The sequence below is a fragment of the Neopelma chrysocephalum genome, unplaced genomic scaffold (assembly GCF_003984885.1).
Source record: "Neopelma chrysocephalum unplaced genomic scaffold, ASM398488v2 Primary Assembly neopelma1_133, whole genome shotgun sequence".
NCBI lineage: Eukaryota > Metazoa > Chordata > Aves > Passeriformes > Pipridae > Neopelma > Neopelma chrysocephalum.
Window position 1 is genome coordinate 521644 of NW_020897795.1, and position 15582 is coordinate 537225.

General features: G+C 35.9%; 1 protein-coding gene across 5 annotated transcripts in view; it reads left to right on the plus strand.

Annotated features, from left to right (window-relative positions):
* The window catches only part of INPP4B (inositol polyphosphate-4-phosphatase type II B), a 312873-nt gene that overhangs the window by 200774 nt on the left and 96517 nt on the right, over positions 1-15582 (plus strand). For all 5 annotated transcript variants that reach the window (XM_027698885.1, XM_027698882.1, XM_027698884.1 and 2 more), the window contains 2 exons: positions 4904-5051; positions 14768-14898. In XM_027698885.1, the coding sequence (XP_027554686.1) occupies positions 4904-5051; positions 14768-14898 (279 nt within the window). The remainder of the gene's footprint in view (positions 1-4903; positions 5052-14767; positions 14899-15582) is intronic.

Consider the following 15582-nt stretch of genomic DNA (forward strand, 5'->3'; position numbering starts at 1 on the left):
GGGTTTTTTTTGTTGAGTTCTTTTGGATGGGGAAATGCTGTAGTTTAGGGAATGTATTTTATTGGAATTTCCAAGGTAGATGTCAGTTTTATGAATACTGAAGTCTAGATCACTTTGTCAAGAGTATTTGCATGTTATTCCACAGTGTATCTAGACAGCACTTGGCATTTGTTGTTCTCATATACACACACACAACATAAAGCCAAAATCCCACCTGACATTACTAGGGTTTATAAAATCAAACATATCATGGATGGGTTTTTCTGTAGGTTTTTTTTTTTTTAAGAATTGAAGGGAAAGAGCAGAATTGCAGCTGCATATGCAAGAAATGACAGCATGCAGGATATTGGATAGAGTTTGCAGCCACAGGAAGTTTATTCTAGTAAATACGTACTCTTCAGTCTGTTTCCTGTGCTTGTGACTTTCTCTTCTCACCTCAGCATTGCCTCCGCTTTCCTGCTGACACCAGGCACTGGTTCCAGGTTTTGTCAGTCCCACTCTTTTTACTGAATTCCCAATTTCTTCTCTTAGAAAATTTTAGCTCCCCTACTATACTGTCAGCCTCTTTACCCAACCCACCAGACTTCTCCCCCAGCATGACTCCATGACTGGGCTTCATGTGAATTAAAGCGCTCTGTGTTGCCTGGAGACTGGATTTCTCATATGAGTACCTGGGCTGCCCTTAAGCATCTTGCAGCACACATTGGCTCTGCCAAAAATGTACTCCTCCACTCTGTATGAATGACATATGCAGTTTTGTTGGTACTAGAAGCTGGGAAGGATGCAACAGTTTTCAGTAAAGGTAAACCCTTGGTGCATGTGTGAGTTGTTTAGTTCAAGTTTTGAGGTTTTACGTTTTGAGATTTCTTTCCCAAGGCTGATGTCATTGTCGGATCTGGCTGCATTGCCATGGATATGGGGAAATGCACAGCTCTGTAAAAAATGTAATGTCAGAATTCAAGTTTATAAAGTGCAGAACTGTGCAAATTTCTGGCTTCATTCTGTGCAGCTGGACCATCTTAACTGAAAATTCAACAAAAAATAATCAGTTTAAGCCAGACAAATTTCAGTATGGCAGAAGTGGAGGCAACTGAAAACAAGGATTGAAGGGTAAGAAGCAGGAGCAGTAACGTGATAGAAGTGTCAGGGAACCTGATAACATCAACATTGCCTGCAGTATTTTCCCCGCTGTGTACATACAGAACTATCCACAGTACAGCATGTATTTCATGTGCATGTATATTCAGTACATGTGTATACTGTTGTAAAGATTTCTGGTACTTTCCGTTTCTTGTTGTTTATCAGGCCTTCAAAACGGTGAAACTGAAAAAAATACCCCTGTGTGAATCTTTTAAGCCTGTAGGGGTAGATTCACACTGGCATTCTTCTCAAATTTAAATCTGTAATATAGGGAACTCGCAGCCCTCAAGTGAGTTGTGAGATGCTTATTGAGTGAGTGGGAATGAGTAGTGTATTTCAGAGCCTGATCACTATTCTGTTTATACCCCAAGAGACTGAATTTATGTCTCAAAATTCAGTTATTTATTTATAACACCGGAGAGTTTACCAGTTGTTTGCATGTAAACAAATTGTACTTTACAATAAAAAAGAGAATAAATGCAATTGAAATGAAGCAAAAATTAAGAAAACTGCAATTACTCTTCCTAAAGTAATATGCTTAATACACCTATGCTACAAAGGAAGATATAAATAGAAACACTCTTAGTAAATTAGTATATGACAGTGATATGCTTTGATCCATGTTCAACAGGGAACAAAAATAAAAACAGATTATTATTTTTTTATTTTACATATGGGGAAGCGGATTATTTTTTTTATTTTTCTTATAGGATATTGCATGAAATAAAAAGCACAGAGGTCTTCAAATTAAAAAATGAATGTGTAAAAATATGGATGGTTAAATATATGGCATTGGCTTTTAGGCTTCATGCTATGTAGAAAAGCTTTTAAAATAGGTTTTTCTCTTTTTTAACCATGACTGTTCATGTGGATTTCACTTTTTTCAATGCCTCTCATGATCACTGTCTAAATACAGGAAGATTTACCTTTATGAAACCTTCACTCATTTTAATAACTACTTTTTGTAAAAACCAAATCTAGTCTTGCCAGTCTTACTGTTTGGGTGGTTTTACATGCCTTCTAGAATTCTGTTCTAGATAACTTGCTGTAATTAGAAAGCAATTATTGTTGTAATTGGAAAGGAAGATACTTCTGAGGTTTTTCTGTTTATAAGAAAAACATCAAGTATTGTGCGGCTTTTATGGACAACCTCAAACTTTAACAATACTGCATATTGGAACTATTTTGATTCCTTGTGAAAAATTCCCAGACTTTTTTCTGAGTTTGTAAATGACATTTTCTTCTTAAACCCATGGAGAGATGTTTTGACCATTTTTTTAAAACTTACAACTCACTTGAGATTATCCCCATCTGGAAATTCAGACCTGAATCAAAGACCTGAAAATTCAGCTAATACCTGAAGTGTAGTTTAATAATTCTAACCATGATAAAAGTCACAACTTTGGATCCATATTTTCAGAGTGATTCTTAGTCTCCCTTGCTGTCATGCTGCAGTACTGACAGGTTTTCTCTTTCATTTTGGTTTTTTCCCATGGTGGTGGTGGTGAAAATGGAGAGATGGGAAGAAAAAGATTGTGCAGCTACATATGTGCATTAGGTTCCCACAGATAAATGTGAATTTTTCAGTGTAATGTGCTCTGAGTGCAAATGTAAGAGCTGTTCTTGGAAAAACATCCTTTGATAAATTTTATAGGAAGTAGCTATAAAAAAGCAAAATAAAGAAGAAGAGTCTTTTGTGTCTGTGGAATCATCATTTGAGATGTCCTGGTAATAAGTACCAGCCTGCTTCCTACTAAGCAGATGGCACAAAGGAAAAAACAAACCCAAACCAAAATTATCAGTTGGTTTGGCAGTTTTCTGTTTAAGGGCGCAGACCTGAATTAGCCCTTAGTTTCTTGAGCTCTCCCTGGCATCTGAAAATTTACATTCCCTGATGCCATATATCTGTTTGTGAACTGATAGAAACTGTTAATATTATTGACAAAACTGATTTTGTCAATTAGAAGAATCTCAGCAAAAAAAGGAGGAAAATAAGGAATATGCATTGCAGCATATTTTAATCAAGTGGTACAATAAAGCCTAGACACTGGGTGTAAGTTGATTGCAGGAACAGGACTTGGAGATGCTTTTTTTGTAGTGGACAGTAGTTAAGTCTGTGTGGAGAGGATTCTCAAGCTGTAAAGATGCTTGAACATTAAGGTATTTGGGGTGTTAGTAGAAAAAAAAATCTGTTATTTATTTGCCATAGCTATCAAGCATCTGAGGCTTATTTCATAACAGTTAAGTCAGAATTTAGTTTTTGAAACTAAAATCACTAGTAGCTAAAGGCAAAATGACTCTAAAAAAGCTTCCAGTTTTTTTATCAAAGACTAGTGATTAAAGACATCTCAATAGAGTGATGGGAATAGAAAACAATACACCTACAATTACTTAAAACATGATTACTTACAACATTTCTTTCTTTGAGTTGCCAGCAATGGGTTTATTACAGCTATCTTTTAATCTCTAGTCCTGTTTCTTAAAGGACTTCTTTTAAAAAAGTTTTCTTAGACAGACAGCACAGTTTGTGCATCTTTAATGTCTTGGTCTGTGTTTTTCATTCTCTATAAATCAGCTTACATAAGCATTAATGGTGGCAGTGAGTTGTGAAGTTGAAATTTCTGTTAGTAGGTGTCATTTTGACAGCAGTAGTTTCCTTGCTGCCCACATGGGGAATGCATTCCTTTGAGTTATAGACCACTCAGTGGCAGATCAATGGGAGCCTGTTGTAAGGCAGCTTTTACCGGGAGGCTTGTAGAAAGGTACCATTGGAGGATTTGGATGGCTGTCCAAAGTCATTCTGTGTTAGGAAACAGCAGATGTGTGTGTTAAATGACAATCATTTGTCTCCAAGTAAGCTTATCAGAGTAGTCAAATAGGACTACTTTTTTTCTGAGCTTTTTCCCTATCTGTTCTTTCGGGAAAATAAGAGGAGGGTAAAAAAAAAGATGGAAAGGAGACAGTAGAAATTTCCCACCTTTATTATGGTGCATCGTTGTAAGATCTGAATGGAAGCGTAGCCAATGTGGGAGAACTTTAAAATAAAAAGCATGGTAGGTTTTAAGCATAATCTTCAAAGAAACCAAGTAACATGATTTTCCCATGTCAAGTTACAATGGTGATCTGAGAACAGCATGTGTAACATATTGACAGGACTGATGTGTTTATTTCTATGGAGTGACAGTCTCTTGACAATGCCAATGATCAAGGTAACTCTAAAATGGCATCCTCAGGACCAGACAAAGGTCAAGTTTCCTGTGATGTAGATGCACCCATTATATTTGTGTTAATGACTTCTGTGTGTGCATATCACAGAGAAGATGCATCAGATACAGTTAAACTCTGAGTCATGCTTCATTTGTTCTGTGCAATTTATTAGCATTGTGATTCTAGCAGGTGGTAAGCGATGGTGGGGACTGTATGTGTGTTCATAGTTTATTTGTGCATTCTCTTTCTCTTAACTGTATCTTAAATGTGAGAAAAAAGAGTATAATATATACTGAAATACTAAATTCACAGGTTGCCTGCTATGCTGGTAAAATGTGATTTATCTACTGTACTAGTAATACTTTGTCCTCCACATGCTGCTATAAAAAATTAAATAAAAATTCAACATTTTTAATAGAATTGTAATGGTTCTAAAATTAATTCTTTAAGCAAGGGGGAAAATAATGTATTATTTTTCCGTGAAATGGTTGTCATAAATTTTCAAAGACTCATATAACCACAGTAAAGCAATGATATATCTTTTTCCTCTCTGCAGTGCTAAAAAACCCGATCTGTAAGTTATATAGATTCCCTACTTCTGACAACAAGTGGATGCGGATCCGGGAACAGATGGCTGAGACCACCCTCTCTTTCCACGTTCCTAAAGAACTAATAAATCTGCACATAAAGGAGGATATGAGAAGGTAAGGAAGAAGAAAAAGAAGCAATAGTAAATTCTATTTTTGTGAGTTGGAATCATGCAAGTGATGAGCTAAAAATATTAATTTGTAGTATGAAATGGGCAAAATACAGTGATCTTTCTGGCTGCTAAAAATTTACAGCTGTAACTGAACAACAGAATTGATTACTCAGAATTTTTAGGACTCCAGTGACCTCATAAGTTCTGAGCAATGAACTGTGCTAGAGTGTGGTCATGACTTTAAATCTGTGAAGGTCAACATTTGGCTAACAACATAAATATTCTGAAAAGTTAACATTTTATAAAGAAGCAGCGCACGGCCAGGGTGTGAACAACACTATAGTGTGCTTGGCTTTGTGTCTAATATCACAGATAAACGTTATGCAAGCAATGGAAAAATGACAAGTTTGTAGTTAATAAAGGAGCAATGAGAATAAAAATCACATTCCTCTTGCTAATGTAAATTACTTGGCTTAAGAAAAGGGTGCCAAAGTAATGTATGTTTGAAATCTTGATTCATGTTTGGCAGAAAGGACATCTGAGAATTATTACAATATGTATGGCCTGGGAGAAAAGGAGGATAGGGAACACAAGTGCCTCAAAATCCTTTGTATGTGCAAATTCCCACTGCAGTGACTAAAATGATAGCTTCTCCTTCAATCCTTGTAAGCTGTGCTGATAAAATTGTGGAAAAAACCCATTATTTTAAGCAGTCCAGGGCTTCCCTGAAAACAATGCCTTCTTTTTCCAATGATAGTGGATGATGTAGAAGAAAATATTGCTTCTTTCCCTGTGAAAGTTGCCTTGCACATAGACGGGCATCTGATCTCACGTGTGAGAGAGCTGTGAGCTGGTGCTGCATCCCATCAGAGGGGCTTGCCTGTTATTATTTACAGAGGTTTGTCCTGCAATATGGAGCTTCTTTTCTTTTGTGTTTACCCCATCTGTTGCTTCTGTATGATCTTTTTATGCCAAAGAGCAGCATGTGGGAGACCAGAATCTTGATTTTAATAAAGTCAGTGGACTGGTACATACTTATGCATGGTAATGATGGGTTATAAAAATCCTATGAATTGTTATAATGCTTTATTTTATTCATGTAATACTGTGCTTAGGCGTTTATAGCCTCATCTTGTTTGAGAATACTAATATGTAGGTTTTGGGTTTTTTTTTAGTAAGCAATAAAAATAGATTATGCTGACTTGCACAGTTCATGCACTTCCCAGATTTTCGTTTGCCCCATGGGTAAATGCTTTTTAAATGTTAGAGGATTGCTTTAACCACTTTTACTATTACTCTAATATTCTCTCCAAAGGCATAATGCAAATAATAACCCTTGCTGTTATTTCATATTATAGAACTCACCTCTTTGGATAAACTCTTAGTAAAGAATCACCTTGGTGTTTTGGTTTTTTCCCCCCATGATTATTCAATACTCACCAAAATATAGAAAAACTTTGAGAAAGAAACAGAAGTAAAAGTTGCTCAAAGATTGAGGGAAGTGGTTCAGATTTTCCTGACTGCCAATGTGGTTAAGCTGGTCAAGCATAGTAGAAAATGTGGGTGTGAAAGAAAGAGAGACAACGTGGGAATGGGGGCATCTGTGTCATCTATCATCATATAAGTATGTAGATCAGAGCTTCAGCTTTGCTTTTTGAAATAATTACAAAGATGTCTGTTCTTGTGGAGTCCTTACATTTGTGAGCTAGGAAAACATGTTAGGAAGATGTTAGTTATTAACTTACACCAAACTTAAATTGTACCATTTTCAGGCTATTCTCTTCTGGAGTATCCTTCTCTGTGTCTTTTTTCCCCAATTAGTATAAAAGAATAAATATTTTTGTCTCAGAGACCACTTCTTATCATCCTCAACCTGTTTCATTTTGTTCCTATTGGGGCTTCAGTACAGTGAGCAATTACCTTTAAAAACTATGCAAGTAAGTGCTAATCCCATTCAGTATTGCATTTTAAATTGTAGTTTGCATTCCCTTTTCTGTTAGCTTTTCAGATTGTTTATCTCTTGATAAAACTAATGTTCATTGTTAATCAAATAATTTGGTTTACTGACATGATACTCTGAAGTATGTAACCACTCAGGATTTTTAACTTTGGTTTTCAGCATGAAATAATGTTTTGAAAGAAATGCATGCATTAAAGATTTTTTCATTCAAACCTCCCTGGAAGAAGTTTTAATGGGAGTTATATGGTAATTTTTGTTGTTCTAATAAGGATCATACAGTCTGCTGTGCTGGTTTTTATTATTAAATTATTTCTTTTTCCTCTTTGAGATGTTCCATTGAGTCCTTTCCCCTGGTTTTAATGTGTCTTCACACAAATCTTGTCCAGATATTTTAAATATGTCATGCAAGATTAGCCAAGTAGTTCTTTGAACCTAATGATTATAAAAAAGACTCACTTTACAGTGATTGTTCAGGAAGTTGGTTGACTCGCATAATTGAAGCTTGCAGTTGTAGATGTAACTGGCTTAACTGGATCAGCACAGCAGGAGAATTAGGAGACCATAGTAGAAGCTGCAGCACATGTCTTTCAGATTCTTTCGAGTTCTTGATTCTTTTGAAGTTCTTTTGAGTCCCTTGAAACCAAACTCAGATTTGGCTGAAAGGAAATTCCGCCTATACTTCAATTTGGCCCATGGCATTTGTGATCACAAGTCATAAACAAATTTCTTGGATAAATTACTGAACTTGAACCCTCTCTCCAGGGTACAAAGCATACTCAAACTTTCCTCCTGCATCAGGAGTGACTGTCCTGTCCATCACCAATGGCCTTTTTTGTGCAAATCTGTGCCGTCTGTCTGGTTTTTATTTCTTTCATGTAACATTATGGAACGATGACAAAGTTCAGACTGTCTGAAAGATGTATGTTTTTCTACTTCCTTTTATTGCACAACTTCTATAGAGAAGTGGAGCCCCAGGCAGAAATACCACGTGTTGGGAGTAGGCTTTGATTTTTCCGGACCTTTCCATGTTAGTTTTCACATGACTTGTTTTAGAGCAGTTGCATTGCAAACCCATTGTATTGATAAGAGGTAATAGCATTAAATAAAAGTGATTTGGGGTAAACCTACCGTGACTTCTGAAGCTGTTTGAACCAACCACATTGAGACAGGCACTGTTAATACACCTACACACTAAGGACTTTCAAAACATTACTTCTACTAAGTATCTTGCATGAATATTCATAGAAATAATCTTTTTGACACTTAAAAAATTCCCAGGTTTGTCAGTAAAACATAGCTCAAATACATGCATGTGCAGTATTTATCCCACTGTACATCAAAAGGGATGTGAAACCTCTCTCCTCTTACTCTCTACCAGTTGCTGCATAGAGGAATATAAGCATATAAACATAAATAAAGGATAAAATATTGTAATATATTAACACTACATAGTTCTCTGTCCTCTTGATTTTGCTGTTCACCACTAATTTTGGAAAAGATGGTCTCTGTGAAAGTCTAAGAGGAGTTTTCATATGTAACCTATGTGACAGTGTAGTGCATTGGAATGTGGTAACATCACCTCATTTGTTTCATGACAGTTACCTCTACATAACATTACTTATTTTGCTCATATCATCGAAGTGAAGCAACGTTGACTTAAGCTAGCTCCAGTGTTTTCTGATGAAACAATAGGAATAAAAAAAATAACCAAACAAAAAAACCCTTAAAAATTCTATACAGTATTGCTAACTACTAAAATATAATTTAGGATTAACATGTAAATTCCAGAGATGCCATTCTCAGTATTACTGAATTCGAGACTTTCTGCAAATGTCTGATGCAGGAGAATTATCCTCTGCTATTAAATGTAAATCATAGAATTAACCTCAAATGGTCATGCTGTTTGAAGATGTTGAGTCTTTCAGAGATAAATCCAGGTAATAAATTATCCAAGGAAGGGAAAGAGTTTGGAAGGGAAGGAGTTTTAAGGCAAGAATGAGAAAGTGGGTTTAATTTAGCTTATATGTTGTCTGCACTTTTGGATAATAAAAAGGGTGTGGTAGTGGATAGAAATGAAAAAGGAACTTAAAAACTTCAGGTCTTAGGAATAGCATAAAATATTATCAAGTTTTTGCAAATCCCACTCTATTCTCCATATATACATTGAAAAACAGGTTTTAAAATATTTTTAAATGTATTTGTTGGCTTGGCTTTTTTTGGGTTGAGTAGTTTGCTCATGTGGTTTTGATGGGATTTTTTGTGGGGTTTTATTTGTTGGGTTTTTTTTTAAACAAATGTTTAGGACATCCAAAAGGTAGGCACAACCTACACTGTAATTTTTAGTTGCCTGTCAGGTCAGACTTACTAAAACCTGGAATAGTTTTAGGAAATTCTGTAAGAAGATGAAAATGGTAACTATTTTCAAAAGGTTCTAAATGAAAACTATTATGAAAGAGAGAAAAATATGCTTTTATTCATTTTTGTGGTAGCTTCCCCAGAAGGGATTATATCCTCCTTAGTAGTTATTTGTCTGTTTTGGAAACAATATAGTGAAAAGGCTATGATTCTTTTCTTTCTGGAGAGAATGTTGAATTGCTTGCATGGGGTTTATTGCCTGTATATCACAGGACCATAACTTGTGCTAAAGAAAAATGAGAGTAATCTTATCTGCTTCTATTCTACACAAAAAATAAAAACGAAATGGTTATCCATAAACATGTACACTTTAAAGCAAACTTTGTTAGGAAAAATAATTCCTGTGCTCCTTTCCTTAGAAGGAAGCTTCTAAGCTTCCTTTACTTATGAGTGATTGAGTCATACCCCAAAGCTTATGTTGTATATTTGCTCCAAAGCTCCTGTTTGATAAATATGCAGGATTTTGATGCCTTTATAATATTATAAAATTTTTGCAAATATGATCTGCAGAAATGTCTCATCTTCTTTTGAGTCCTGCTAAGCTCTTTGCTTCTGATGTTTTGTGAAAGTGGATTTCAGAAGCTAATTTTGCTTGGTGGAGGCAAAAATTACTTCATTTTTTTCATTTTGAATTTATCATGTTTACTTCACTGGGAATTGCATCACTGGATTTTTGAATCTGCATGTATAAAAAAATTGCTACTTGATCTTCGTGCAGCATTTTTGGTTCCTGTGCTTTTATCATATGTCCTCTTAATTATCTCCTCTTCTTTTAATTACACCGATCTTTTCAACTTCATCTTTCGATTTGTGAAGATTTGTGTTGTGTCTTTAATGATGCAAATGGCTATTTCTGCTGTTCCCTTTTCTGAGACAGAGTAATCAGATCCAAGAAAGTTCTTTGACAGACTTCCCCCTTCTCACTCATCTTGCTCATCTTAACGTCTTGCTGATGTTTTGCTTTATTCTAAGTTATTGTCACTGACCACAGGTTTTCACCGTGCATTCCACAATGGTGTCTGAACTGTTGAATCTGTTTTGCAAAAGCATGTTCAATGAAAACATGATTTCAGTTTTGACATTTCTTTCAATTAATTTTGTAACATGAGGCATACGACTCATTCAAAGTTCTCCTTGCAGAAATCAGTGTTTTGTGTTTTAGCATTGAATATGTTTTCTTTGGACTTCTAAGCTGTTCCTCTATCCTATGTCCCTGTATCCAAAGTGATGAGCAAGTCCTTTTCTGTTACTATGGTCATTAAAGTGCCTGGCACAAAGCAGGAGCTGTTTAAGTAGAAATTATCAACGTGAGTCATACAGGAAATTCCTTGTGCCTCTTTCAGGTACTTTTAGTAGTTTACTATAATCGTGCACCCAGGTGCTCTTAGAAATAAAAAAAAAGCATGAGTAGGTAAATCAAAAGGCAGAATATTAATCTGAGCCATCAGTTCTCAACCATTTTTTGGTAATGGGCTTTTTTGAACATTTCCTTGGAACAAAAAAATTGCATGTAATTTTACTTGGAGTTTAATGGCACTAGTTATTAACTGCTAATACTCTCAGAAATGTGTCTGGTGAGGTAGCAGGTGCAGAACCTCCTAAACCATCCTACACATCAGTGTTACAACTTGTGCAATGGCTCTACTTGCCATCAGTCAAGGCTGGGGAAAGCTCAAGTCTGCTAAAGGGCAAAGTGCCCACAGATTGTAGCTGTGCAAATCAGCAAATCATTCTGAGAAAAAAAAAGTTGTTGATTTTTGAGTAGGAGCTTGAAATGAGGCTTCACAACATTTCTAACTGCGGTGGGATCCTGAGAAATCTCATAACTTATTCTTACAATTTTTCAGCTCTTTAAAATTGTTGTTAGCATCACTGACCATTAATCTTTATCCTAACAATCAACCTTGTGTATGCAAACGGATCAGGATCCAAGGTTACATTTTTCTGCCATAATGGCAGAAAAGGGTTTTGAAGAGAGGGTAGCAGGTAGATTTTACACTTTTGAATGGGGAACTGCTTCCAAATATAATGAGAAGTGCTTAGTGAAAGCTGGTGTAATTAGTGTACTAAAGGGAAGAATGGATGTGAAAAACAGATTGTACCTAAGGCAGGCTTAAAAATAAGCTAATTGGTTAATATTTGAGGTGCAGAATGAGGAACAGGACAGACAGTTTTCGTCCATATTCTGGTTAGACACAAGTGGGGCAAGATTATGCCAAGGCAACCAAGGAACATAGAGAACTAATCAAGGCAGGAGACAATGGAAGTTAAGATACACTTCTGGGTGGAGTTTCCGTTGTACAGTGACAGAAAATACTATCCAGGAGACAGTTTAAGGAGCTGAGCAGCAAGACAAAGACAAAGAGCTGCAGACAAAGCTTGGATTTCATTCTGTAAGATGAGTTTTAGTTGATGCTGAGCACAAGATCTGTCATGGTGATGAGTGCAATTATCTGGAAAAGACTTTGAGACAGGATTTGGAGTGGGGGAATAGGATGATAAATAGCTCTATTTTAACAACATTGAGTGTGCTCTGAGCTTACTGCTTGGTTGATTAGCTATTCAAAATTCCATGGCTACACTGGAAAGTTGGATCAATAACCGATTTGCCTTCTTAGAACCAATATTATAAATATTAATACTTTTTTTTAATAGCGCAGTTGTTGTTTGACACAATGACTGATTGAAATGTGTTTTTGTGAAGTGTATTTTTAAAGTTATTCAATTAAATAAGTCCTGATACGAGTATCATAGTATTATTAAAACAGATTAAAAATTTCTAAGATTGTGGGTATTATAAACTTCCAAATCTGAAAAATGTTATGATTCTTCACTCTGTTTACTTTTGGAAGAGTCCTTTCACATAATGATAACAAAGCTTGGTACTGTCTAATATTGTTGATGGAGCTCAGATATAAAAAAGATAATTCTTTTTTCAGCCATAACTCAAAATTGTATTGAGTCAACAATGGCAGTGACAAACAGTAAAAAATCACAAGATATAAAATACTGTCTAAATCCTATGTCTTCTATAATTCCATTAGAAAAAAATAAAGCTATGAAGTGTGCAGCAAGGCTGTTTTTTGTGAAAGTGTCTATGCCATTTAATCCTATTATCTCATGGTTTTGATTTTACCGTATATTTAAATGAAAATAAATTCAGAAAAGGTAGTATTTAAAGTTTCCATGCTACATATGCTCTAGATTGGTATAGAACTGCACTCTTACTTTATTTAAACATTGCAGATAAGATGTGTCTTCTTTTATGACATACTAGTAGCTAAATTTTTACTTCAGTGATGCGTAGGTGTTTCTGAGGTGATACAAATGCAAGCCTTGTCGGCAACGATGAGAGCAGGATTTGATATTTCTTGAAAACACGTTAAAGATAAATTGTGGGATCTGAGTTTTCCCTTCCCATTGCTGTTGGTGTCAATGGAGTTAACTCACAGTCAGCTGGTTAAACAAGTTTTTGGTTTTGGTTGGATATTTTAGTCTGAGATAAAAGGTTTCTACTCCTGCCGTTGTTTGAGACGAGCAGCTCCAGGTGTGGGCTTAGATAGAGGTGGGGATATAATTCTTAGGTAGAATACCGTATTCCCATATAGGAGGAGCAGTAAAGTTCTGGAGATCAGCCAGGTCCAAACATTGTTGCTAAAATGATTAAATAAGACAGTTTAAATATTAAGGGCCAAAATATCTTTACTGTAAATAAACAAAATTGTATACCCTGACAAGGTATAGAAGCTTTTCTTAAGAGTAAACCCTGAGGTTTTCATTTAATGGGGTGTCTGATGTTAAATTGCTAAAAACTTGTAAGGAAAGTGGTCACTGAAAATGGTGGGTTTATCCTTTTACTGCAGATGATTCTTATGCTCCAACATTGCCAGATTGTGTTGATGAAGGAAAGTTGAGTTGGTTCATCTTCTCTTCTTCAGGTTGAATGAAATAGAAAAAAGCAATCATATGTCATTAGTAAACTCTCAATGAGTTCATGTATGTTTGTTTACATTTTAATACTTTCAAGGACACGTATAAACAAAATGCCTTAATTCTGCTTCCAGTGCAGTCTGTTTGGTTTTGGTTGTCATGTTAACCAGGAGCAGAATTATGCCAATATAGCTTATTCTAATACTGTTCACACTAAAGCAAGGCTAATAATGATGGGGAAAACACCAGTGTGTGGCTTTTCTGTTCAAGAAATAATATCAAGAGTTTTTTGGCTAATGATCAGAAGTGTAGCTCTACATTTCCTGTGCTGAAGGCTCATTGGTCCTTCCCTCCTCTTACTGCCCTCTCTCCCCCATTTTTCCTTTTTTCTTCTGTAATTTTTCTGTATGCAAGAGCTGCCCCCTGGAAGTCTTTTTGGAGACTTCCAAGAATTGCAGTGAAAGAGTTTTCTTGATACTTTGAGGAAAATGAGGAAAACTGGTTGTGATGCAAAAATTTTCTACTGAACAATTTGAAATGTTTGAAGACTTGAGATGTTTCATTTTTGGTTTCCTTAAAAGCAGGTCCTCCGAAGTGGCCCTGGGATAGGTATAGCATAAACTTACTTTGCAAGTGGGAAAACCAAAGAGAAATCCCAGCATACTGTAGCTGTGCTTGTTTGTGCAGGAAATTAAAGTGATCTCTATTTCGCTCAGGTCAGCTCTCAAGAGTGTACAGGAAAACTGATAATTTACTAAAGGATTTCCTTTTGGATTTCCAGTGACATGTTTGGTTACCATAGCACTGCTGTTTTGACCTGGTGAACACAGCTGCAGGGCTGGAGATTAAGTTTTAGGGGACTGGTTGTGGTTTGGTTTTTTGCTTTGTGTATTTTGTTTTGCATGCTAAAGAACTGTGGTGAGAGCTGGTGTGTTGGTTAAACTGACTTATGTAGAAACACTGCTAGAAATGTGTTTATGATGTTTAGGAAAGTATCCAAAGAGTAGTGTCTCAAAGCAATCGTGCTGCAAGTGTTGGAAAGGAAGAAAACTTCGTAGCCTTTACAATGGTGTTTAGTATTTCTTCACAAAAAGTTACTTGCTGTAAACACAGCTCTCTGGAGCCTGGAAACCTTCTTACCTCCAGGAAAGGAATAGTATTTCAGTTTGTAGGCTATTGCACTTATAACAAATGAGTTTTGAGTACAAATTACTGCATTATTCACTAACATTCTTTATTGTGTAGCTGCGAAACAGAGCTGAGAAGCAGATCTTACAAGCAGCATGAAAATAGATTTTATTTCAATTAGGAAGTTCTTTTGATGTTTTGTAACTAACTTGCTTTGGATTGATTTGGATGAATGTTAACGGATTAATGAGTTAATTAGTACCTTCTCTTTTTGCCTTTTTGTACAGGAATCAGGAACTTAAAGACCTGGGAGAACTTGCTCCTCACTGGGACAACATGCGCAAAAGTGTAATTGCTCACTGTGATCAGATGTTGAGCATGTACCAGGATACTCTTGCGGAGCTTGGGAAGCACACAGGTAGCAATCACTGATTTTACGAAAATAACCTACTGGAATTATTTCCTGAATCACACTGTATTTTGAGCAAACAAAGTTTTCTGTCTTTTTACTGCGTGTGTTTCTGCCTCTTCCTGCTGGTGTGCCCTCCCCCTGCCCAGTTTATGAGATGTTCTGTAAGGAAATGGGCGTATTTGTTGTGAATTACTAAAAAGACTTTGTTGTTGTTGCTGTTTTCTTGCTGGTGTCAGATTTCTAACACCAGTCTTCACACTCACCATCTCAAATACATGTTTTCGATGACCATTCTGCCATTATTGGTTGTTTATTCTATACTTTGTTCTATACTCTCACCATTAGATGTTCCCACTATGGCCTTGCTCCCACAATTTTGTGTGTGTAGAGATATGATATGCATGGATGTCAGAGATAAACACTGTGCAGCCTAGAATATTTCTGAGAAAGAGATACATTACAGTTCTGAATATTGCTAAAAATAGAGGTTGAAATGATGATAGCATCTTGTGAAATGTCTAGGATATGTTTATGAAGGATTTGCAGTATTTCCTTCATTACTTCCAGCTTTTCACGTAGTTCAAACAAAATTGCTTTGTGTGTGTACTGAGAAATGGAGCAATCAGGTTTTAGTTCATTATACATCTAAAATACATAGAATAATTTCTTCATCTAGATAGTTAGGTGTAT